The following is a 26,530-nucleotide window of genomic DNA, read 5'->3' as shown; positions in this document are numbered from 1 at the left end:
TTAGACTCTACAACACCCTTTGATGCTTGATACTACCGATACCTACTATAAATATCCGCCGCATCATAAGAAATTGTGTTGCTTTGACTCTTACCAACACTTGAACCTACATTGGATCTTCATTCTCAATCTTAGAAAAATGAAGCATACATCCGTTCTGCCTTGAGATCTTTTGAAAGGAGGGCGAACAAGAGAATGAGTAGTTGTAGGGAGAGAGCTATCCAAATGAATTACATCAGGGATTGTTTCAGACCCTAACGAAGGCATAGCAGCACTAGGTTCCATAACTGCAATTTGAGATAAAGAAAGTATTATTAAATTATTAATCAATGAACGCCAATATGAAACTGATGTACTGCTGATAATGATGGTCAATGTATCTGCTCTACTTTTTGTCAATGTCATGGGGTTGTTTTAATGCAAAGGGTCAGGGTGACAATGAGGTTTGTTTATCTTGTGATCTAACTGGCAATTGGCAAGACTATGTAAAAAACATATCACCCGTTTTTGATATGGCTAGAACTTTTTGAGGGGGATCCTATGGCTGAATGCTATGTTTTCATTATTTTTTGTAAAAGAAATTGAGTCACAGTTTCCAGCAGTACCACCTGGCAAATGGCCGTGAATGCAGCTGACCATCCATATCAACATATAGTTATCATGGACCGAAACAAAGCAACCTCCAACCTATCAAGAAATCCCAAATGGCTACCTCAATCAAAGTTTGTTGATCTTAGTAAAGTTTGTACCCAAACCAACATGACCAATATCGTCTCGAGGAAACCCAAAATGAAGAGTACCAACTTACAGAAAATCAAAATCAAAATAAAAACAACTACCATACAACGAAAATACCCACAACTGATAAACCAAAAATCTCAACAAAAACACAAAATCAAAATATGAAAAGAACTAATAAAACCCCAAATCTAAAACTAGCATACAAACACTAACCATAAAAATCAAAATAGGGATAGAGATACAGTCTTACAGAGAGAGAGCTGCGAGAGTGAGAGATCTGCGAGCTTGTAAGATAGTGACAGAGAAATCCTTCCTTAGGGAAAGCAAGCTATGGCTGCGAGGGAGAGGAGAGTGCCTGAGATGAGAGTGAGAGTGAGTGATTGAGGGAGAGGAGACTCAAGAGAGTGCCTAAGATGAGAGTGAGAGTGAGAGTGAGTGAGTGAGTGAGTGAGTGAGTGAGAGTGCCTGCGATTTGTGAGGGTGAGACAAGAGAGTGTTTGGACTCTGAGTTGAGTGGGGAAGAAAAATTCATGTACAGTGCCGTTTTGGTCTCAGGTTCGGCTAACGGGTATTAATCGATTCAACATAATTATTTCAGAATTCAATTAGCATTCTTCCGCTTCTGACCTGTTTCTATTCGAGTCGGTTAATTCGAAAACTTGGTGAACGGTTTAAATGTACAGTCCTGGTGAAATGCTTGAAACCATAACGTTACTTTTCCCATATGTTTCGTTTCGTTTATTTTTTTCTCTATTACTTTGGAAAATATCTTATTTATCACATTTTGACAATTAGACTACCACGCATGCATCCACCATTATGCCCGCTAGCAGTCGCCCTTCAAAGCTCAAGTCAAAAGTGCAATGTCATAATAGAAGGCCTAACTTACATCATTTTTATTATAAAAAAAAAAGAGTAATATTACATGCAGTCGTAGAGTGTGCAAGTATTGTGTAATCGTTTTGAAAAATAGTGGGATCTACTATTAAAAAATTAATTTTTTTTATGTGGGTTCGGTATTTGATCCCATACACCATTAGAATGGGGTATCACAATCTTTCCCTTTTATATTCTCGACATCCTCGTTGGGCCAGTCTGTATGTGGTACGACTTAAGTCCCGCAGTTATGGTTATGATAGGCTCTGATACTATTTGTAACGTCTCAATAGAATACCCAACTCACATAGTATATACTTCAAAAGGACTAGTTAATGCTGCAATCAGGGCTGCAACCAGTGCAAACCAATTAGTATTTTGGCCCGGCCCGACCCGACCTAGCCGACATATTTTTTGGAAACTTCTCGACCCGACCCGACCCTATATCGGGTTAACCCGTTTTATATATCCTATGAATATGCTTGCATGTGAGAGATCATCTATGGCTCAGTCTGCTGCTTAAGATGATTAGTTCATACAAATAAGATGATGTTTAACCCGATTATCATCACGACAAAACTCTGAGGGGGGCGACGATCTTGGGCTTCTTGCTCCACCATTGCGACGATCTTGGGCTTCATGACCTTGATGGAGAACAGTGGTAGCTTTTCTGGTAACCGAGGCCTCTGCATCTTGGGCATCACCTCCGTGTTCCCACACTGTCCCTTTGGTTCCGGCATTCCCATAGACATCCGGACACTGATCATTTGCTTCACAGTAGGTTTGGCCATCCTGTTTGTGTGTTTGGTATGCTTCGTCTCCTCGAAGAAGGAGGAAAAAGATCAAGATCGTTTGTTGAAGAACGAATCTTGGGACCTGAAGTCCTTCCACGAGTTGAGCTTCACGGAGGGCAAGATTCTTGGTGCCATCAAGCCAGAGAATGTGTAACAAGTCTGGGCGTATGTTTCGGCTGAAGGGTTCGAATGAAGTCTGAGATGAAAGTTAACTATGAAGTTATGGGTTGTAGATGAGTTGGACAAAGGGGATTAAGCCAGCACAAATAAATAGAAGACTTGCCAAAAGACTTTTAAATAGAATAGTAATTAATTGTTATTACTATTAGTGGCGAGCATTTTTACGTGGGGTCACAGTAAACAATACTCTAGTTTGCTTTGACTGACTTAGCGGGTTGTTGAGATTTAACGGGTTGGACGGGTCGAACCTGAGCATCATCCAAATCCGATTTTTTCGGTGCGGGTCAGGTCGGATCAAGCTGCTTCTTCCACAGGCCTAGCTGCAATTGGAATCTCATTAGAACATTATAAATAGTAATAACTTATACTTCTTAAATAATGTTGGATCTCATACATCATTATCACTTACGGGGTATCACAGAAAGTGCCCCAAACCAAGCCTAAAAAAAATTAGAACCGGGTAAGGACCAATTCAATGAATCGAGTTTTTTAACAAATTGAACTAGACGATTCATGACACTTTTGAATCGGATATTTCAATATAGATAAAAAGTATTAAAAATCACATTTGATGCAATTCAAGTATTTTATATTATGTATAAAAGAGCATGAAATATAAATTCATTAACTAATTCTCAATAAAAATACGATATGAATTTAAATAGTTTCAATAAATATGTAATTTATGTATTTAACCCCAATCGTGAACATTTTTTTTATCTTATATATGAAAAAGATAAAGATCATTAAGTTATAAATACATGGCAAATGTAGTATTTTATGCACAACCATAAATTTAATATAAAATACTCATTCATCTCCTTAATTTTATGTCCAACTAAAAAAGTAAAGAACTACATATTTTATCTTTCAATTTTTCTGTGATTCTTATTGAATACAATAATGAAAATGTTAATATATGTTTAGTTTTATCATATAGTTGTACAATAAATTAAAAGAAAAAACTCAGTCATTAGACAAATTAAAAATAAATATAATTTTAAATCGGTTAGAATCAATTCGAATCGGTCTAAAATCATCTTCAATCTATCTGGATTGGTCAATGAAGTGATTCAGGGAACGATTCAAAATGTTCACTAAAATCGATTCGGTTTCTTATCGATCCAATCTCGAATTTTAGTAAATATTCTAGGGCTCGTTTGTTTTCAGAGATGAGATGAGATGATATGAGATTAATGTTAAAAAGTTAAATAAAATATTGTTAGAATATATTTTTTAATATTATTTTTATTTTGGGATCTGAAAAAGTTGAATTGTTTTTTTTATTTTGTGTAGAAATTTGAGAAAATTGTAATAATGAAATGAGATGAGATGAAATATTTTCTGAAAATAAACGACCTAAATCGATCACTGAATCGTTTATTGACCAATCAATTTGATTTAAAATGTTCACTAAAATCATTTACTGAATTTTAATGAACACTCAAATCGATTTGATTTCTTAATGATTCAGAATGTTCAAATTTATCTAAAATGGGACAGAATCGAAGTTTTTTTTTACCTTGTCCCAAACTACCGCACATGCCTGACACATAGGCACCTGTGTAGCATCACTTCATTTGACCGGTAAGTCATTTTGGTTTTTTTTTTTTTTTTTTTTTTTTTTAATATATTTAAATATTTAAAAAAAGATGTACCAATACATTAAAAATTAATTTATTAATATTTAGTAAAAAAGTAAAAAAAATAAATAGACAAAGAGAAGACAAACTAACATTTTCCTAACTCCCAAACCGTGTGCTATTTCCGCATAGGCGCATAATCCTGGCACCAATCCCCACACGCGCGACAAGATTGAAATCCTAACCTCCAAATGTGTTAAGATCTGGATTACCCCTCCCCACCCTTGCTGGGCGTGAGCCTTTGTGCATTCATTTGATGAATCTCTACCAATTTGGATCGTCGCGGATATACTGATCGTTTAGATTCGCAATTCATTTTAATTTATTTTATCTCATCTTATTATTATAATTTTTTTAAATTTTTATACAAAATATAATAAATAATTCAACTTTTATTTTACTATTTAAAAATTATCTCAACCCATCTCAACTCATCTCTAAATCTAAACCACTCTCAAATCCTTTATTGAATTACAAAATCGTTATTCTAGCACTCCCTTTTTTGGGCCTGGTATAATTTACTAGAACCATTGTCTGTTTAGTTTATTTTACACCAATAATTTTGTAAAAGGGTTTGTAGACATCTATTCTACAATTGTTATATCATTTATAAATGAAGAATGTTACTCATTATCCTACATCACATATTTTATGTATTTTAATATTATTTTTATTATTTGATTTTATTATTGTTAAACTAATTGAGTTGTTATACTTATCATTCATACACCACATATTTGTTATAGGAAAAAAATTAAAATAAATGTGGTGTGCGATGTATGAGGATGATAAGTATAATTATTCTTTAAAAATATTGAAATATTATATTTTTAAGTCAGCGTGAGACCACACAATCCATATATTTTAAATTGTAAGATTTTATTTGTAATATTCAAATCTTAAAATTTACATTTCAAGTTAAATTATGCTACATCAACACTTTATTAGATGTGCTCTACACACCAATTTGAAAATGTAATAACTCTTCTCGATAATATTATTTGGATATAATAATTTTTTTTTAATATATATAAAAGAAAATGCTACTTAGAGCACTCCCAATGAATTCTTTATCTTATCCTTTAAAATACATTACTAAAACTCTATTTTTCTATTTTACATACTGACTTTTACAATGTCATCTATCAGCTTATCTATTTTTTCTCTATATCATTTAAATATTCTTTTTTCATTCTTTTTAAATATTTAATTTCTACCAATAAATTTACAACATCCATATATTTTTTTATATTTGCAATTTATTTTTATATAGAATGTAAAATAATTCAATCTTATACACATAAAACAAAAATATATAAGCCAATAAAAATTAAAAATAAAATCAAATATGAAAAAATTGGTTTAAAAATAATTCCAAGATATATTTTAGAAGAAAATGAAATATATGTGTTTTAAATGATGAACAATAAAAAAAATTTACTTTCATGATAAAAATTAAAGTAAATAAAAATGAGGGAGTAAATGAAATATTAACAATAAAAATTTTTTTATAGGATAAACAGTAGCAGGGTATTGTAGCTAATTGTATTTTATAATTCATTGTACATAATCGGATAGAGCTTCTTTTTAGAACAATTCTTCAAATTATTTACATTTTTTGTATAATAAAAAAGATATTGAAAATTCTCTTAGTTTTCTCAATGTTACAAACGTTAAAAAAAAAAGAGAAAAAATGAGTTTTGTTATACATTAATTACTATTCATTTATATACCCATAATTTTATTTTTTATTTTTTATAAAGTGTGAGATGTATGCAGTAAATAATAACAGATGAAGAGAGGTTTTTTTCTTTTTAAATAATGGATGATGTGTGGTAAAAAAATGCTAATCAGATCCTCTCCTCTCGGTGGTGTGGACGGTGGTGTCAGGTGTGCATCCTCGCACTAATATTTGTTTTCAGTAATCAACCAGTTTATTAATAATTAATCACGTTACTTTCATTACATGAAGGCCAATCACCACTGCTTCGTTTCGCCTATGACGCTACTCCCTTCCGCACCAAACATTTACCGGCGCATTGAACGGATGAAGCAATCAAGCAACTTAACCCAAGTCGAAAAAACAAAACAAAAAATGACCCTTTTAAGCCAAATCAATCAGTGTTTTGATCAACAGCTTAACACGCCACCATCGAAACCCTAACTCCAAAGCACAGGGCTTTTCCATCCCTTTCTCTCCCATTTTCTCTTGCGTTCTTGGGAACCAAACGGGTCCCCTCACTTCCCCTCTTGCTCCACTTTTCTACTTTCTTTCTTTCAAATTAAAAAAGAGAATTATCCTCTTACTTTGCAGACATTAAAAAGAAATTAACAATTCAAAACCACTTTCCCCATCTTAATTCAAGGGTTAGGTTTCCACCACCCAGCAAAGACGCATGAAAGCTTAACCTAAAAAACCCCCCAAACCCACCCTCTAGATTATTCCCCATGGATTTTGTGGAGTTGGAGGCCATCGAAGGTCTCCGCTGGTCCTGGAACTCATGGCCAGCGTCTAAATCTGATTGCTCAGCTCTTGTCATACCCCTCAGCGTCATGTGCACGCCATTGATGCAATCCTCCGAGCTCCCGATCCTCCCCTACGACCCTCTCCTCTGCTCTCACTGCGGTGCCATTTTGAACCCCTACGCCCGACTCGATTACACGTCTCGCATTTGGTACTGCCCGTTTTGTTACCAGAAGAACCCGTTTCCTCGCTCCTATTCCGGTATCGGAGAGACCAATCTTCCCGCCGAACTTTTCCCCACTTACAGCACGGTGGAGTACGCCCCCGGGAGAAAGAGCATGAGCCCCGGTGCCAACCCAAGTGGTCCGAATTTGAATTACAAGCATAATTGGTCGAACGGGCTCTCGTCGTCATCTTCGTTGGCGTCTATGGTTTCGTCGTCATCGTCGTTGTCGATGTCGGGCGGGGATTTGCGAGGGGGAGGATCTGCGTTTGTGTTCGTTGTGGACACCTGCACGGCCGAGGAGGAGCTACGGGCGCTTAAGAACGAGTTGTTGCTTTTGGTGGAGCGATTGCCGGAGAATGCTTTGGTGGGATTGGTTACCTTTGATTCTATGGTTCGTGTCCATGATCTTGGATTTTCCGAGTGCTCGAGAGTCGTTTTGTTTCATGGAGATCGCGAGGTTTCTTCAGAGCAGGTACTTGCTTAGATTTTTCTTCGTTCTTTTCCATTGCTGTAGAAAATAATGCTATTTGTTTCAACTTGTACGTTAAGCGGTTATGACTGTGTTTTGGAAAGTCTAAAGCTTCAATTGCATAGTTTAATTAGCTGCCACATATTTCATTCATTCACTTCTGGGATGAAGGCAAGACTGTTTTGTATTCCATAGTTCATTTTTCTGGAGTAGTCGTACGAATGGTATTCCGATATGGTGTTTTTTTTTTTTTTTTTTTTTTTTTTTTTGGGGGGGGGGGGGGGTGGGGAGGAGGAGGATTCTTTTGCTGGTTTTGTAATGGTGTATGGTTCAGTGCCTTCTGGTTTCTTTCGGTGATTCTGAAAACCTGATAACGCTCAGTTCTCTCCAATACCCTAGTCGCATGTTTATTTAAGGATATTATCATATTTGTCTTATTGTTCATTTCTGCATTTCTTCTTTGTTCTCTCCTTCATACTTATGCCTTGCTTCTCCAAGAGATGAGGTTAGAGTGTGGCCCATGTCATGCATACAAAAGAACATGCGTACCTGCTTAAGGTTTAATGTGTCTTCTTCGTATCTTTAAAACCTTAGACCCAACAATTTCTGGGTTTCAATCCCACAAAGAAACAGCATCTTGGAAAGACACCAGTTATCCGAAAGCAGGGATTTTTGCTACCAGTGTCTGAATGTGAATTCAGTGTAACTACTGCAATAGAAGAGATCCATTCTTCACCGCATGCCAGGCTGGGTCATCGCCCTCTACGGTCCACAGGAACAGCAATATTAGCTGCACTTGGACTTCTGGAAGGATGCTTAGTAAATATTGGCTCTCGTATCATGGTCTTCTCATCTGGACCTGCGACTCTAGGACCAGGGATTGTTGTAGACACAAATCTTGTGAGCGCCATCAGAACTCATCGAGACCTGATAAATGGTCAAGCACCTTACTATAGTAAATCTAGCAGCTTCTATAAGCGAGTATCCCACAGGTTATCCGATGCATCTATTGTTCTTGATTTGTTTGCTTTTTCTCTTGATCAAGTTGGAGCTTCGGAGCTAAAAGGCCCTGTTGAGAGCTCAGGTGGATTCATGATGCTAGGAGACTCATTCGAGTCAAGCCAATTTAGAAAATGCTTGCAGCACATTTTTGATCGTGATGAAGAAGGAAACTTGAAGATGTATTTTGATGCAACTATTGAGATAGTGACCACTAAAGATGTCAAAATCTGTGGAGCCCTTGGACCTTGTGTATCCCTTCGGCGGAAGAACAATTTAGTGAGTAACAATGAGATTGGGGAGGGTGGTACTTATATATGGAAGTTGGGCACACTCACTAGCAAAACATGCTTTGCTTTTTTCTTTCAAGTGAGCGATGAGCAGAAGGTCCAACCTGGATCTGCATTTTCCATACAATTTATAACACGATATCGATATGGGAACACGGAAATAAGGAAAAGAGTGACGACTGCTGCAAGACGATGGGTTGGAAACCACTCACCAGAAATTGCTGCTGGATTCGACCAAGAAGCAGCCGCTTCTGTGATGGCAAGACTTGCTATTGCTCGAGCAGAAAAGTGTCAAGCCCGGGAGGTTATCAGATGGCTGGATGATGCATTGATCCGTTTTGCTTCTAAGTTTGGTGATTATGTCCAGGAAGATCCTTCTTCGTTCCGCCTTTCATCCAATTTCTCACTTTATCCACAGTTCATGTACTACTTAAGAAGGTCCCAGTTTATTGATGTATTTAACTGTACTCCTGATGAAACTGCTTTCTTTCGGCTGATGCTGAACCGTGAGGGGGTGGTTGGTTCGCTTATCATGATCCAACCTACACTTCTCCAATATTCCTTTGATGGGCCGCCTATTCCAGTCCTCTTAGATGTTCGCTCGATTTCTCCAGATGTTATTTTGCTCTTTGATTCTTATTTCCATGTGGTTATTCATTACGGATCTAAGATTTCTCAGTGGAGGAAGCTTGGTTATGACAAGGACCCAAGCCATGGGAATTTAAGAAAGCTGTTGGAAGCTCCAGAGCTTGATGCAGAGCAGCTCGTAGCTGAAAGAGTTCCTGCCCCTAAGATTATAAAATGTGATCAGCATGGCAGTCAGGCAAGGTTTCTTCTAGCAAAATTGAATCCATCCGTTACTCATAATTCGACATACATGCAAGGATCAGATATTATTCTCACTGATGATTTGAGCTTGGAAGTTTTTATAGATCACTTGCAGGCCCTGGCTGTGCAGGGCTGATGAAAAGGAGCACTGTATAGAGTTTTTGTTTATTTAATCAAACGGAAAGGAATTACTGTATATAGCTGTCGAGAGAAGTTCTTCTAATGGTTGTTACCAACAAGGCGGCATCTCCTGCACTGAGCACAAGACGCGGCTTTTTTCATTTTCTTATCATTTTGTAAGTAGGGGAGTTGTTTTTTCAATATCTACTAGACTAATGAGAACATGATCGCATGGGCATCTTTTGAACCGGAAGATAGGTTGTATGGGAACATGATCGCATGGAAAAGTCTACTTATCAAAAAAAAAAAAAAAAAAAAAAAGATGCCCATGCAAATTACACAAATTTGTGACCTCTTCTTTAGCCTCGTTTGAACCGGAAGATATTTGGCGTTTGAGCTGTATTGTTTAGTTAGGCCACTTCTTATTTTTTCTGTTGGAATGGTGTTATTGGTATTGTTCAAGAAAACTTCAAACAAAAATATAGTTAAACAAAATGTCATTCATCCTTTCTTTTTATGTATTTTCTGTTGTTTGGTCTTGTTTTTCGCTCTCTGGCCTGACTCTGCTTCGAAGCATGGTAAAAGTGCCCTTTGTTCAGTTAGTTTTGATATGGCTAGCAGAAAATTAGTGTGACATATGCAAATAATAAATGATATATAGTAATAAGGCCCTGATTAGGATCGCCTACCAAAAATGGCCACAAAATCGTTTCTAACCACGGCCGAAAGCATCCTACTAAGGGCCTCTATTATGATAATAAAGAGAAGTGGAGACAATGAATCTTCTTGTCTTAGGTCACAAGAATTACTGAAGAAACTAGTTGAGCTATCATTAATCGAAATTGAGAACTTTGTCGTTTAGATGCACCATTTGATTCACGTACACCATCTTTCTCCAAAACTACATCTATCAAGCAAATAAAGAAGGAATTCCAAGTTTACATGATCGCATGCCTTTTCCATATTTAGTTTATATATAATCCCTGAGATACTAGACTTTAATCTTTTCTTTTATTCCTTTCTTACTTTTATCTTTTCTTTTATTCCTTTCTTCTAGTCAAGCCTATGAGGAAAATTTGGACATCCTGGCTTTCAAATCTTGATTTATTTTAGGACTTTATTTTGGTTTGGGAACACAATGGATACGTGGGATATGTAAGGATGGATAATCTTTCCCCATCCATTTAATTAATTAATCTCTTTATATAAAAATGAACATAAAGGCTCCCAGTGGGATATCTAGAATTATTGTGGTGGTTGGCGTACCAAATAATTTTATATATTGCTGGATAACAATAAATGAGTTGTATGTGTATTATATATATATATATATTCTACACACAAAAATGGCCTTCAGGCTAGATGTCATTGAATAGAAAACGAGGATGTTGTTGTTTCTAACAGAAACAAACTAACAAACAACAAGTTGAGGTTTGGATATTAACGTCTTGTTTGGGTACTCAGATATTCTTATAGGAAAATGATAGCATCCCGTTGGAGTTGGAACTCTTTATTTTTTATTTAGTTATTAAGAAAGTATTGTTTAATAATATTGTGAATTTTTTTTTAAAAAAAAAATTAAAAGTGTTAAAAAAATAATATGAAAAAAAAACTTTCTTAATCACCAAGTAAAAGAAAAAAGTTCGAAAAAAAAAAAAAAAATTGGAGCTGGAGCGGGATCCTTAGAATTATCCATTATCGTAATACCTCATTATTATTTTATTATTATTTTTCATATATATATTTTTATTATTCACTACTATTTAATATTTTATCATTATTTTGTTACTGCTTTTTACAAAATATCTGAAAATATCTCATCACCTAAAAGTAATCTAAGATTGTTGAGTTAAAATAAAATAAGATAGGATGATAGTTGAAAATCGAATAAAATATGTTAGAATATAATTTTTGTTTTAAAATTTAAAAAGTTAAATTATTTATTATATTTTAATTAAAAATTTAAAATTTTTATAAAAATTATATTAAATAAAATAAATTGAGATGATTTTATGGTGGCTTCTTGTCGATCGTTCTAAGATACTTGTTTGTTTGCCACCACCCATGGCCATTACGTCGTTTTCTGTATTCACATGTAAACTGCTTGGAAAAAAATAAAAAATAAAGGATCTGATTGGAAAGATAACTATTTACAATTTTAAATTATTTTATTATTATTTACCGATATTATGATATGTTCTATTACCGTGAAATTATAGCCAGCTCCAGATTCTTCCATGTTCCATCAAGCAGCCCTTGACGCCTGCGAAGCAGTACTCTATATTCTTCCCCAGGTTACTTTTCCTTTGTGAATTGCCTAGTTCACGACAGCAATGAGTAAACACGTCGTACGCCACCGGCAATCTGTTATACATCGAGAGAAGAACATCGTCCGACTCCAAAGAACTTGAAATTAGCTACATATAAAACATCATAGAATAAAAATTGGACTCGCACGTATAAGTAGTTGTAGTTTTTTGTTTTTCTTGACTGCTCACCCAAAATTCACAAAAAGAGAGGTGTGGTTGGGTTTTTTTTTTTTTGCGAGAGGTGTAGTTGTTGATGATAATAAAAGTCATATCGCGATACGGCATCTTATAAAGTTCGATCTGCAAAAATATAATACCTTAAATTATATAAAGCTACTATTAAAATTTAAAAGCTATGTCCTTTTTCCGCTTTCAAAGCCAATCGGCCCAAATCCAATTCCCCACTTGATTCTACAGCAATTGGGTGTTTTACAAAAATTTGGTGGTTAGTTTTTCTGTTTCTAAAGAGAATTTGGGATCGGGATGTGAGAAGCGGTGAGGGAGAGGGAGAAAGACATCGATGGCACGGGACATGGAGGTGGTGCCCGCGGACCCCGGTGCCGCGGTGGTTCCGAAGAAGAAGAGCCAGATGCTGGCTCGGAGCTGGATACTGTTGGACTGTACGGGGGAACGGACCGTCCTGGACGTCGACAAGTACGCCATCATGCACCGCGTCCACATCCATGCTCGCGATCTCCGAATCCTCGACCCCTTGTTGTCCTACCCCTCCGCCATCCTCGGCCGCGACAGGGCCATCGTTCTCAACTTGGAGGTTCTCTCTCTCTCTCTCTCTCTCTTCTTTTTTATTTTTTCTTGAGGTGGGGAAAGGAGGGGGCCTGTTTGATTCTTCTCATTCTATTCTATTCGAATACTTTGAGACTGATGGATTTTTTGTTGATTTTTTTGTTGGGGCTTTCAGCATATCAAGGCAATTATCACTGCTGAAGAGGTCAGTCTCTCTCTTGACTGGGTCCCGTCGACTTGAGCTTCGGTTTCATCTTCAATTGTGTTTTGTAGTGTATTTACTCTGTCAATTTAACTACTTTCATTTTGCTGGTAATGGTAGCATTGATGATCAATTATCATTTTTTCTCTTTGGGGTGATCAATTAATCAACTGGGTGAGAGTTGAGCAAATTCATGTCTAATGGACGAAGCAAAGAATCTGCTATTGACTCAAACTCTATGAGCTGATTGATGAATGGCATTTAATAAGCCCCCAAAAAAAAAAAAAAAAAAAAAAACTAGTGCAGTATTAATTGAGTTTTGAGTTTGAGCTTTGTTTGCTGAACGCGATTCTATTTTTTATTTTTAATTGTGGGATAGGTATTACTTCGGGATCCAACGGATGAAAATGTTGTCCCTGTTGTTGAGGAACTTCAAAGGCGTTTACCTCCTGTCAATGCCATTCGCCAAGGTCAACCTAACGGAAAAGAGTACCCAGGTGGGCAAAATGATGTCGAGGCCAGTGAAGAAGATGGTATGTGATATTTGATGTAGTGGTTTAAAATTTAAAGAAAAATGGCATTGATTAGTGAAGAGTTGGGACTGTCCTTGGTGTGTTTGGAAACTGTATTATGTTCTTCATCTTTTCTTCTTTTTTTTTTTTTTTTTTTTTTTTTTTTTTTTTTTTTAATTTTAATTAATTAATTTAATTTTTTATATTAGTGTTTTTGATATAAAACTACATAATCTCAGTCCTCGTTTCATTTCTTGATATCTAAATTATCTAGATTATGCAATGTAGAGTCTCCATTTGAGTTCCGGGCCCTGGAGGTAGCTTTGGAAGCTATTTGTAGTTTCCTTGCCGCCCGTACAACAGAATTGGAGAGTGCTGCATATCCTGCACTTGATGAGCTGACCTCTAAGGTGAGTACTTCTGTGTTTCCTCTTCTTCAAATTTGTCCCCATCTGGCTGCTTTCGTAGTTACCCACCCCATCCTGCCCCTCTAGTTGTGGTTCTCGGTTGCTTCTCCTAGTTGGGTTGTGTTTAACGTGTCCAAAATAATTCTTGGAAGCTTTTTAGTATCTCCATTCTGTTTTCTTCCCTATCTTCATTTTTTGTAACTCCACACAGAGAAACATGAGAGTTACATTGGGCTTTTGCTACTCAGATACCAATGGAGAATCATTTTAGTGAATATTTTACTCCAAGCACCCTATGGTTGTATGAGAATGGTGTTCTTTTGTATACTTCCTGTATACATGGGTTTAGCCTACTTCATTCATATTAATAGAATTTTCATTTTACTTGTAAAAAAGTGGTTGTATGAGAATCTGTGTATTTGAAGATGCGGGACTGTCCAAAGAGAGTTGTTTAAGTCTTTGGTATTTTTCTGAAGGTAAGATGTTGGTATCTCCATGGTTGGTCACTTAGGGCCTCTTCGCTTTTCTCTAGTTTTGGATTTTCAGTCGGAGCTCGAGGGGAGCATTATTTTTAGATGGGTTAATATTGACTAATTTCTCTGGAGAGTTCACCATATTTGTGTTAAATTTTACAATTTTTAGCTTAGCTCTTTTTTTATAGTTTCTCTATGCTTTTTCGTAATTTTAGCTTTTAGGTCTATTTTGCTTTTGTATATACGTCCTTGTTCTCATCTCTAAATTCTTGTAATTTCTCTTAAAACTACGTTTCTGCTCCATCTCTTATAGAAGGGATCAGTCATAATCATTTCTCCCATTGGGTTAGGACTTTGGGCTCCTTTTATCTTCATCATTGTTTTCTACTGTCCACTCTTGTAACTCTCTTTGGCCTTGTTGTTTATTCTTCCTTCTTCAATACTCCATTTCTTTGGGCAGCCGCTATAGATTTTAATGGGCTGGTTTTTCATGAGTTTCTTCTCTCTCTCATGTCTCTCTTGTATTCATCATGCATACTTAGAATAAGCTTTTGTGCTTTTCAACAAAATTTTTCAATTACTTATGAGAAAAACTCTACAGATTAGTAGCCGTAACTTGGACAGGGTTCGCAAATTAAAGAGTTCAATGACCAGGTTGACTGCTCGGGTCCAAAAGGTATGCACATATGTTGTAATGTGAGCCACGCCGTACATCTACATGCTAGAAGGCAAATTTATTATATAGTCAAAGCCCCTCCTTTTAATATTTTTTTGTAATCCTTTTACTGATTTATCCTGTCAAGAATTTGTGTAATATGGATTATGGACCTTTTATTCTCCAAATATATATATATATATTTTTTTAATTTATTGAAATATAGTTTTTATTTTCCTCCTCTCTACCTAATGTACTGATGAATATCAATGCATGGTATACTCTTTTAAGTAATTTTATGTCCAACATATAGGCATTATCAATTTCTTTTCAAAGATTTAAATAAATATTTAGGGATTATTGTAGAAGCCAATTACCTGTTATGTAGAATTTTGACCCTTGAAAGTTTAATTCATACCCGACTCTGCCAACTTGTATTTATCCTTGATTGGTTTGCATCTGAGTGAGTATTTTTTTACGAGTATTTTTGGGATGAGTAAAGAGTGAGTATTGTTACAGTCATAAAACTAAGAAATCTGGAAATTTTGAAGCTTGAAAAACAGACCTTTCCAAGAAAAAATATTTCATAGATTTGGGCGGTTTGTTTGCATTGCACTTAGCTATGGCTTTGGATTGCTTGCATAACTGGCCATATAGTTTTGGGCGGGCAAAAATGGAGGTGCTGAGATGATCTCTATGAGCAAAAATCCAGAGCATCTAAACCATTTACTTCAATTAATATTCCATATTAGTTGAAGTAGATTGTCTCCATTATATAGGTTTAGGAAAATAAAAACAAATTGGAGACTACAGCACTGATAAAGAAAAATGTTGAAACCTTGACAGATAGCATTTAATTGCTTCAAGTATGCAACGCCACCTCAGTGGAAGTTGTTGAGAATTCTATTTGTGATTCTGTCTATTATTCTATTTTCATCAGCAGCAGCATCCCCATCCCCACTGGGGCATGTAGCGTGCGAGTGTAGTCCAATAGGAAAATATTTCAAACATTATCACTCTGATTTTTTTCCTCATGGATTTGATAATAATTTACTTCATTAGGTTGCAATGAAGGAAAATGAGTCTATAATTTCCGTTTGCTTTGCTCATACGTTGGGCAACAAGTACTGAAAAAAAAAAAAATATGTTGGGCAATGAGCAATCTGCTGCTTGTCACTAATTGCAGGTTAGAGATGAACTTGAACAACTACTCGATGATGATGATGATATGGCTGACCTTTACTTGTCGAGAAAGTTGGCTGGTGCATCTTCACCAGTTAGTGGCTCTGGTGCTGCCAGTTGGTTTCCTGTCTCCCCAACCATTGGCTCAAAGATATCCAGAGCAAGTAGAGCAAGTATGGCCACAGTCCGGGGAGATGAGAATGATGTTGAGGAGCTTGAAATGTTACTGGAGGTTCTAATATTTATTTACTTATCTTGTCATGTTTTGTCTGAAGTGAAGTCTCGACTGGGATGTAATATATTTTGCAGGCTTACTTTATGCAAATTGATGGCACATTGAACAAATTAACCACGGTATGTGCTATTTTATAAGTTACTTTTTAATTTTTTTATATGTTTCGTCTATTGGTACTTTTCAGTGGATTCTTTTTGACTGATATGAGACATGTGATAGTTGAAAAAACCATGAAGGGCAGATGCTAGTAATCAGTGACTGGTGAGTAATTTTTTAATTGACTAGTGGGGAGATAAGTTGGAACTCCGTTTTTGTTTCTGGAACTAGTCTGTTGTTAGTTTGCTGAACAAATTGTTAGTTTGTGAGTTTGAAAGTTCTTTCTTTTTATAAGCAGAAGTATCTTGACATTATCAGTATAATGGCCTGGGGCTATACATGCATAGATGGAGAATTCTTTTCAGGGTTCTCTTAGGTCTTCTATACATGGGTCTATATCAGTATCTATATTTTACATATGCATGTATTTATGTATGTACATATATGTATAGAAAGGTTTAAATATAAAAGAAAGTAGTGGAGATAAGGTGTTTGCTGCAAGTTTCTGGGAAACTATAATAAATTTAAGGCAATGGGGGTAATAAACCAGGTTTAGAAAATTAGAAAATGTAATCACAACGTGACGGACCTATATTGCTTGGCTATTATGAACAGTTTGCTCGTGGATTTCATGACCATTTCCAGTCTCTAGGTAAGCATTTATTGTTTAGTACAGTAATGTGCTTGTTCCTTTTAAACATTCACTGAAATTCTGGTGCTAAATGTCATTTGCAATTTTGCATAGCCTGGACATTGTCGGCAAAGACCAGAATAAAATAACCCCCTTTGGAAAGGCAGGCCTAATGATAAGTTGAACTAAAACAAGGACGCCTTTTTGTGATCTGTGTTGCTCATTCTTCCTCATACATGATTCTGTTTGTTCAGTTCAAAAAACTCCTGCTATATGTTTAAGTTTAAAAAAGTAGCTAATCTTTTTGAAGTTTGATAATTCTTTTATCGTACTTAATAACTTTGTAATTGCTTATTTTGAGCTGCAGCTGCGAGAATACATTGATGATACAGAAGATTACATCAATATTCAGGTAACCAACCAAGAATTTAAGATTTTTTTGTTCCCGGCCATTGGAGCATCTTATATGATCTAGAATAAAACTTCGATTATTCTGCAGCTCGACAATCATCGAAATCAGCTGATTCAGGTGCTTCAAACTTCCTTGTGTAATCTTGTACTTTAGTATCAACGAGGATATTGCCAAGTCCTGGAATGTTTTTGTTGTTTATATACATATACATTATCATCATCTACTAAACGGCTGCAGTTGGAGCTCTTTCTAAGTTCTGGAACTGTTTGTATATCGATCTTTTCTTTGGTGGCCGCAATATTTGGCATGAACATCCCGTATACTTGGAATGATAACCATGGATATATGTTTAAATGGGTATGCTAGTAATTTCTGTTTGTAAATTTGCTGCAGGTTTATGGATGAAATTCTATCAAAATGTTGAATGAATGATCTCCCCGTTTGTGTTGGCAGGTGGTCATTGTCACGGGAATCAGTTGTGCTTTTCTCTTTCTACTAATTGTTTATCATGCTCGCCACAAAGGATTGATTGGATCTTGAATTCATACTCACACGTACTGAAGCATTCCTGCTGGAAAGGAGTCTCGAGCTTGAGCACTACGACTCGCTTATCATGCGTGGTATAGTAAATTACTTAGCTCAATCTCTCTCTCTCTCTCTCTCTCTCTCTCTAGATTGATTAAAGTTTCAACAAGGATCGCCTCATGTGCCTATGGCAGCTGGGTTTTAATACAAAGGGAGGAACATGGCGAGTTAGCTAATTTATGAACAATCTGATTTATTGATGTTAGGAGCCAACTCATATAAAGTGTAAAAACAGTCGGCTGAGTAATTTATTGTTCTATTTTTGATTCACATTCTTTCCTTATTGTTCTTTATAAACATCAGTATTTGGTTGAAATGTTGAACATAAGGTGAAGAATGCTAACCGCAATATATTTGTAATGAGTTACGGTCGAGATCAGAGACCGTCTATGCAATCATATCATGGGCTCTACTTGTACTACGTCTTTATTTTTTAGTTGAGAACTGTTTTACTTTTACATTATTATTATTATTTTTTTTCAACTTATAATAATTATGTCATTTTTATTCAACAAAATTGATGTAAAGGACCGTGCTAGCCGGCCCTTTTTATTATTTTCTTTTTAATATTTTTTTAACATTTTTAATTATTAAAAAATATATAATTTCATTAATAATCATTAAATAAAAAAATTAAAAATTAAAATACTCGAGCGGTAATATTGAAGAGGCTAAATAGTATTTTTTTATATAAAATAATAATGTTAGGTATAAATTTAAGGGTGTAGTTACTATGCCGCCCCATCTTTATTGCTTTTTTTTTTTTTTTTTTATCTTTTCATCTTTTCATATTTTTTTAATACATTTAAATATTTTTAAAAAATAAAAAAATACATCAATATACTTAAAATCACTTCTTTAATCACTAAATAAATAAAAATAAAAATTTGACCAATGGTCAAGTAGGCAAAGTAGTGTTTTTCTAAATTTAAAGTGTACCTTTTATAAAAAGGTAGGTCTCACATAAAAATAATATATTTTCTTACATTTTTTCATAGTGGAATTTTACATTTTTACAAAAAGATTGAACGGAAGTTGTCTATTTAAAACTTGTTTGAATCATTACTCTATACATCACATATATTTGTCAAATTTGTGGTGAGGATGGAACCCTTCAGTTGCATACATCCATGTTTTTCCTGCTATATATGTTTGATTTTGATCACTTTCAAAATTTATAGGCGTAACTATTTATCCAAAAATCTTATTTTCTAGTGTCTTCGGCTCCACTGATCTATCAACATGAAGATACTGTACTTATACATTGTATTAAGGTATTCTAATTTAGCCTAAGGACAATTTTCATGATTTGAGATTCCTTAATTCTATTTTAATACCAAAACCTAAAACATGAGAGAGGTAAATATAACAAACGTTACTCAAGAAAAATCACAATTAGATAAATAATTCTTAAATTTTCTAGTGATATTTTCATTCTTTTGTAACATTAGGTTACTGAAAAAATGAGTTCTAATAAATTTAAAACTACAAAACTAAGTTCAATTAGAATTAATGCGTTAAATATATTTTATCATAAAAGTAAGTCATTTTATAAATTTTATTTTACGAAATCCTTTCATAAACAAAACATTTATAGAAAAAAAAAACAAAAAAAAAAAAACTCAGGATGCGCAGGTTAAAACCGTAGCCATCACCTGCGCAGACTATGCATCCCCAATCGCTATCACGCGGGCACCTCGCTCTCAAAGACTCGAACTCAGTTGACCTTCGTATCTCTCGCAGAGAAAACATCAGCCATAACTCGTAAGGTCTTCATGGTTTTGGGTACTGTTTCTACCATTGCGCCTCGAACGGATCATCGACATTGACTACTTTTGCCATTCTCCAAATCGAACAAGACCAGCGGGGAACACTCCAAAATCCAACACTTCCTCACTCTGTCTCTCTTTTTTTCTCGCCCACCAAAAGGAAGCAGAGCCAACACAAGAAAACTTATATTCTTCGTGATTGCCGTGGCCTCTCGTCCACAACGGTGGCAAAACTCATGATTTGTAGTCTGTTGGTGACGTGAATAAGGAGGTGCTTACGTTTTTTTTTTTTTTTTTATGTGTGTGTGGGGTCAGAGGGGGACGGAGAAGCAGAAGATGATGATGGCAGGCCAGGTGGTTAAGCTACAGTGGGAGAAACTCGCCGTATGCATGACCTGTCCTTTATGCAATAAGCTCTTCAAAGACGCCACCACCATATCTGAGTGCCTCCACACCTGTGAGTGCTTCTCTCCCTCTAACTCTCTCTGTTTCTCACGGTTACGTTCCTCCAATTTCTGAGTTTTTCTATCTGATTTCATCATTTTATGTATAGTCTAATATTCTTTCCCTTTTTTTTTCTTGGTTCATTGTGGTTTACGTTCAGTGTTTCCTTTTGGCATTTGGAGTTTGATATCTTGTATATATTCTTGTTTCTAAATCAATTCTGCGATCTGGGTAAATAATATTCAACGTTTTTTATGACTCGGGTCTTCATCAATTTGCATTCTTGTCGCGTTGGTTCATTGTGATCAGTGGACTTAGTAATCACTGTTGGGGACCTGGGGTTTTCTTAAATTTCAGTAATGGTAGACTTGAGCTTCGAGATATGGTAGTTTGTAGAATAAAATAAGTAAGAGGAAATTTTCCTGAGGATGGCCATACATACTGCATGCTGGATTGTATCTGTGTAGGTATTTGCAGTGTCCTAGAAGCTGCTTCGCGGCTGCATAATTTACAATCATGAGTACTCTCAGTACTTTAATCAGTTTTTGATTTGCACCAAAGGCTGATGCCCTATGAAAAGAGTATAATTATCAATTTCCCTGAAGTCTGGGGAATAATAAATGTAGATCTCATAATTTGCATCTTCGTTGGACGTGAGGTTTATTTTCTTGCGTTGTTGTTGTTGGTGGTGGTGTTTTTATTTTTATTTATTTATTTTTATTTTTTTAACGTTTCACTATTGTATGGTTCGGACAAAACCCTCCAGCAATGTCATATGCATTGACCCCAGTATTTGATTTAATTTCAGCATTTTAATCAGTTTTTACTTTCCGCCAAGCGTTAATCCTATACAAAAACCATAATGGTCATTTTCCCTTAATTTCTGTGGGATGATAAATTTAGGTCTCATTGTTTTCGTTTAGTTGGGTATGAATAATGGTTTCTTGCCGTTGTTGTTGTTGTTGTTTTTTTTTTTAATTTATTTATTTATTTTTTTTAATGTTTCACTATTGTATGGTTCGGACAAAACCCTCCAGTAATGTCATATGCATTGACCCCAGTATTTGATTTAATTTTAGCACTTTAATCAGTTTTTACTTTCTGCCAGGTGTTAATCCTATACAAAAACCATAATGGTCAATTTCCCTTAATTTCTGTGGGATGATAAATTTAGGTCTCATTGTCTGCGTTTAGTTGGGTATGAATAATGGTTTCTTGCCATTGTTGTTATTGTTGTTGGTTTTTTTTTTTTTTCCTTTTAACGTTTCATTTTTGTATGGTTCAGACAAAACCCTCTAGTAATGTAATATGCATCGACTCCCAGCCCCATATCTGTTTCTGCTGATAAGGGCTATAAGGCTTACTGGTTTGTTATGTCATTGCAAGTTTGGTGCATTGCATATCAATGAAATTTCAGTATAACCAACATTGCAAGTTTAGTGCATTGCATATCAAGTATATATCTACTCTCAAACAATGTCTAGTGTTCTTGTTTAAAAATTTGTAAACAGTTTGCAGGAAGTGCATATATAAGAAGCTAACTAGTGAGGAGTTGAATCACTGTCCCGTGTGCAATAAAGATTTGGGTTGTGCTCCACTGGAGAAACTAAGGTATTTCATCACCATTACTCCCACGAATTTGGAAATTACAAAGTCGCAAATTGCTTTATGAATATATTAACTGCATGTATGGCATGCCAAAGTGATACTACTTTATTTTTCCTTATTATTATACATGTGATTATTTTTCCTTATTATTATACATGTGATTAGCATGCTCAACTAATAACGAGGTAACTGAAAATTTCATTTACTTACTGGGACCATTTGGCATATTTGACAGTGCATATAATTGATAAGATGACCAGCTGATGCTCCCGGAAATGAAATTTCATGTTAAAAAGTTCTATTCTAATTGAGCAGACTGATGATTGTCATGTTCAGCCCCTATTTATCTCTCTCTTTTTTTTATTGAGTTATTAAGGCCTGTAAAACGTAATGGATCAGATGCCCAAAGTTTTAATAAAATTGTTGTTCAATGTTAAGCATATGCAAATATATTCTTTGGTTCAGTAGGGGAAAGGATGCATACTTTCCCCACCTGGGACAACTCATATGCAGCTTCGGAACATTGCTGTACAGTTTGCAGGACTAAAGCAGCATTGTCATGAAAGCAAAGTATATATCAGGTGTAGATGAGATTTCTGTCTGAGATGGTCAACATTCATTTTGACTCTCATTACATTTATTTTCACCAATGTGAGAGGAAAAAATAAATTGACTTCCATACTTTGTTGGAATGAAAGGTCCATGTTAAACTCTGCTCTGAAAGAGCATACTCAAAACTCTAAATGACATATTTCTAGTGGGAAGCATTTGTAGCAACTTAGAGAGGAAATTAGTCACCTTAGATGTTCTGAAGGCTATCAATTGTTGATCAACTAGTTTAGTAGGACTAATTCTTGTCGAGACGAAGTTGTAATTGCAGGGCAGGTTGTGTATATCTCTCTTTCAGTTGTTTTTGGCTTGTATGAACTAGAGGTCCCATTTTGATGATCTTAAGATAGTGTTTTCTTTTGACGCTACCAAATCCATGGTTTTCTTGAGGCTTTTTTCTGATGCTTATTAGTTTAAGTTTTGTAATATGAAAATATATTAAGGATAAAAATATATTAAGGGACAAATAATAGATGTCAACGAAATTTTGATAATGCTTGCTACAGGGAAACCTGACCCAGTGCAAGGTTGTCGGTTGCTTGCCATCGAACCCAATTCTATGCTTGAGGCAGTTTGTTCACTATGTTATAGTTAGAGACATTTTTTCGTAAAATCTCTCTTTAAGTTGAAAGATACAACAAAAATTGAAAAATTGTAAATGATTTTGACTGGAGAAATGGTTTGAGATTGTTTGAAGTTGCTGTAATTTTTGCTGATTTGCAGGGCAGACCACAATGTGCAAGATTTAAGGGCTAGAATCTTCCCTTTTGTAAGGAAAAAGGCCAATGCACCCGAGGTGGTACCCTCAGTTCCATTTTCAGGAAAACGGAAGGAGAGATCCCTCTCTCCATTTAGGGCCAGCATACCTAGAATAAAATGTGCTGCAAGAAAGTGTCTTCCTCTACTTGAACCTACTCTTTTTGTTGATGAGCCTGTTGAAAAGGAGGGAGATGATAAGAAAGTGGGAGATCACCGTCTAAGTTTTAGCTCAAGTGAGACTCTACATGAAAATTTGCAAAATAGAAGACAGGTAAAAGAAGAAAAACTTTTGTTTTGTTTGATCTGTGAGATATAGTCTGTATTTTTTCTATGTAGTTTGTTTAAGAATATGCACAACTTCCTTGATAATTATCCTTTTATGATGAAGAATTCGTCTAATGCTGAGTCATATAAGCAGTATGCGCCTAATAAAGGAACGGAGGACCATCCTGAACTGTGTGAAGGAAAAACTGATTTTTTTTGAAACCCTTAAATTGCCAGGTGGAAGCTGCAAGCAAAACAAAATCTATTAAGTTCACCATGCATGGAATGGTGGTCAAGCCAGCACTGCCCAAAGCCAAAATTAAGGGACATGGTAATAAATCAAAAGGCCATGGTGATGACAATGGCTCAATGTCTGCACCATCAAGTTTAGTGAAAACTAGAAAGTTCCATGGTGTTCGACAAAGAAGAGCCGCTGTCTCTGAAGGCTTGATTAATATTCCTGGACAAGCTCTGATTGATGTAGATTATAAGAATGACAGAAGATTTAGTCCAATTTGGTTCTCATTAGTTGCCTCTAATGACCAGTGAGATTCCATTCCTTTGGTGTAATGAACTGATCATAAAAGAGTTTTTCACAATTCATATATTAAGTTTTGCTTTTGATTAATGACTTCAGGGAAGGAGATTCACCCTTGCCACAGATATCCTCATGCTACTTGCGGGTTAGGTGAGTTTTATCAACCCCAATTCCTGCCAGTACTTGTATTATTCATTAACTATTAGCTGTGTTGTTAAGAATGAGCTTCAGGTTAAACTAAGGCCCCGTTTGGATATAGAAACACTCTCAATCCATCTCATCTCCTCTCATTTCATCATTACAATTTTCTCAAATTCTCATACAAAATATAATAAACAATTCAAATTTTTCAAATCCCAAAATAATAATAATATTCTAACAATATTTTATTCAACTTATCTAAAACCATCTCATATTATCTCATCTCACTATCCAAACGAGTTCAAACCTCCCAAACAATCTCCACCACCGAGTATACTAAGGATGAACTTTGTAGACCACCATCAATAGATGTTGACGCCGGATGCAGGATAAGGATTATTCTGACAGCTAGCTAAACAACAGAAGCTATAGATATTGAGAAAAATGCAAACAGAGAGAAAACTCTGATATTAGAGTTTATTTATAAAAATTGAATATCTCTTCTGAAGCCCACAAGCTGGGCTTAAATAGTTAAGGAAAAAGAGTCAAAAGTACAATTATGACCAAATAATAAAATACGAAATAAGATAAATATCTTGCTAAAGTCTAGCTGAAAATCTGAATAAAATCGTTCCTCAAAATAAACATTATCATAAAAGAAAAATAACAAAAAATGAAAAAATGACTAAAAATGACGATTCAGAGGAGAAAACGGCTGATTTTGGGCTTGAAACGGGGACTACCAGGCATAGCATGGTGACCATGGTGTGTGCGTCGAAGAGAACTTTCTGAATTGGGGTTATATATGCGATTCTGACACCTATAACCAAAGTTATAGCCAAAATATTGTCATGTGTGCAATATCGCCCCCATTTCCTTGCCCAACCAAGGAAAGCCCCGTTCCTTGCCCAATCGAGGAATGCCGGCCTTTCCTTGCTGAGATTATGAATATTCACATTTTTCTGTTGGATTTGCACTGATCTGCCTTCTCTAGGTAGTCTGGCACTTTTAATGTCGAATATGTCAGCTCATCATCACCAGAACCGGATCCCCTTGCATCAGATGTGTGATGCGATCATAATTTACTGTAGATGTTAGAGGCAACATGCCTAACTGTCTGAAGTTGATCCAATTAGTGCTCATTATCGTTTGCATAAATTTAACTGTGAAACGCATGCATTTTGATTTTGTCAAATTATTCTGGTTTGTACTGGGTGCTGCAGTATATGTTTTATTTGTTTGCTTTTGTAAGGGTTTTGATATCAACTTAAAATGAGAGCACCCTTTAGAATAATTTCTACCGTGACTCCTATAACTTAACGGAGAACGTGCCCCCAATTTTTACTGATTTTCTCTTCAAATTGTCACAGGGATGGTAGTTTACCCGTTTCATTTATAAAAAAATATCTTGTGAAAAAACTGGATCTTGATAGCGAGGCCGAGGTAACTCTTTACTTTGTCTGTTCGTCTAAAAAAGAAACGTGTGTTTGTGCAGGGAATATCTTTCTCCATAGTTCATATTATCTTGACATTAATAAAAGTCTTTACAGGTGGAGATCTTGTTACGTGGTCAGCCAATAATTTCTACACAGCAATTTCATGACTTGGTAGACTTGTGGTTACAGACAAAACCAATGTCAGAAAGAATTCAGACATCTATGGGCTGCTCAGCCAAGGAGTTTGTGATTGTTCTGTCTTATGGTCGAAAGATAGACCCCATGAATATGCTTCGATGATGCTTTAGGGTCATCTCTTACTAATCTCAGACCTAAAAAAGGCAGTATTAGTCTTCCCAGCGTCCATGAAAATCTTAAATTCCCTTCTGTTGTATTGAAACCACCCATGCATAAAAGAGGCTAGAGCTATGAATCTATCTATGATGAGTTGTGATGCGATAATTATTAATAAAATTCTATGCTTCCTTTTTCTTGAGTATGTTTTTCATCAATTTTGTTGTTGGAATGTTACATGCAGGAGGCAAAACTTATTTCATGATAACCAGATGAAAGGAAAAGTTGGCTCGCATTCTCATTTTCTAGTAATAAATTCTTAGAAGTTACTCAAGTTTAAAGCAAAATTACTCTTAAATGGTCAGAACTCAGAACTACTATTATAACACAACATTATAGATAGAAACTCTTGGTCTCTCTCCATTTAAGAAAAAAGTGTTACACTCTCCAAAAAAGTCAACTAGCAATTTTTTTTAGAAATTGAAGAGAAGCGTTATAATCATAAAAATATTATATAAAAGTAAACTAAAAAATTGACGTGATTTTATATGATACGTTAAATCTACTTTACAATCTAATACATTACGTTAGCTCA

General features: G+C 35.4%; 3 protein-coding genes across 8 annotated transcripts; all 3 read left to right on the top strand.

Annotated features, from left to right (window-relative positions):
• The first annotated feature begins 6,207 nt into the window (after nt 1–6,207).
• LOC121245848 (protein transport protein SEC23) lies at nt 6,208–9,860 on the top strand. The gene is made up of 2 exons (XM_041143736.1): nt 6,208–7,396; nt 7,988–9,860. The coding sequence occupies exons 1-2, from the start codon at nt 6,683–6,685 to the stop codon at nt 9,644–9,646; spliced, it is 2,373 nt and encodes a 790-aa protein (XP_040999670.1). The 5' UTR covers nt 6,208–6,682; the 3' UTR covers nt 9,647–9,860.
• Nucleotides 9,861–11,839: 1,979 nt separating this feature from the next.
• Nucleotides 11,840–18,343, top strand: LOC121245866 (magnesium transporter MRS2-I-like). Of its 3 annotated transcripts, none has more exons than XR_005937016.1 (11): nt 11,840–12,711; nt 12,859–12,888; nt 13,265–13,418; nt 13,686–13,807; nt 14,879–14,953; nt 16,119–16,346; nt 16,424–16,468; nt 16,569–16,610; nt 17,444–17,488; nt 17,576–17,605; nt 17,726–17,776. XR_005937016.1 is itself a non-coding variant. In XM_041143762.1 (11 exons), the coding sequence occupies exons 1-11, from the start codon at nt 12,460–12,462 to the stop codon at nt 18,026–18,028; spliced, it is 1,188 nt and encodes a 395-aa protein (XP_040999696.1). In that variant the 5' UTR covers nt 11,840–12,459; the 3' UTR covers nt 18,029–18,343. The 3 variants fall into 3 exon arrangements, 2 of the variants coding, with proteins under 2 accessions (XP_040999696.1, XP_040999697.1); XM_041143762.1 differs by lacking the exon at nt 16,569–16,610 and adding an exon at nt 17,942–18,343 and having other exon boundaries at nt 17,726–17,845; XM_041143763.1 differs by lacking the exons at nt 17,444–17,488; nt 17,576–17,605; nt 17,726–17,776 and having other exon boundaries at nt 16,569–17,417.
• A 1,360-nt stretch (nt 18,344–19,703) lies between these two features.
• Nucleotides 19,704–26,137, top strand: LOC121245865 (E3 ubiquitin protein ligase DRIP2-like). 4 transcript variants are annotated; one of them, XM_041143760.1, is made up of 8 exons: nt 19,704–20,066; nt 20,158–20,299; nt 21,798–21,897; nt 23,227–23,533; nt 23,764–24,071; nt 24,164–24,214; nt 25,576–25,648; nt 25,747–26,137. In XM_041143760.1, the coding sequence occupies exons 2-8, from the start codon at nt 20,179–20,181 to the stop codon at nt 25,939–25,941; spliced, it is 1,155 nt and encodes a 384-aa protein (XP_040999694.1). In that variant the 5' UTR covers nt 19,704–20,066; nt 20,158–20,178; the 3' UTR covers nt 25,942–26,137. The 4 variants fall into 4 exon arrangements, with proteins under 4 accessions (XP_040999694.1, XP_040999693.1, XP_040999692.1 ...); XM_041143759.1 differs by having other exon boundaries at nt 19,704–20,299; nt 25,756–26,137; XM_041143758.1 differs by having other exon boundaries at nt 19,704–20,299.
• The last annotated feature ends 393 nt before the right edge of the window (nt 26,138–26,530 follow it).

This window comes from Juglans microcarpa x Juglans regia, chromosome 1S (genome assembly GCF_004785595.1).
Source record: "Juglans microcarpa x Juglans regia isolate MS1-56 chromosome 1S, Jm3101_v1.0, whole genome shotgun sequence".
Classification (NCBI taxonomy): Eukaryota; Viridiplantae; Streptophyta; class Magnoliopsida; order Fagales; family Juglandaceae; genus Juglans; species Juglans microcarpa x Juglans regia.
Note: the sequence above shows the minus strand (reverse complement) of the source record. Positions and strands in the feature narration are given on the sequence as shown.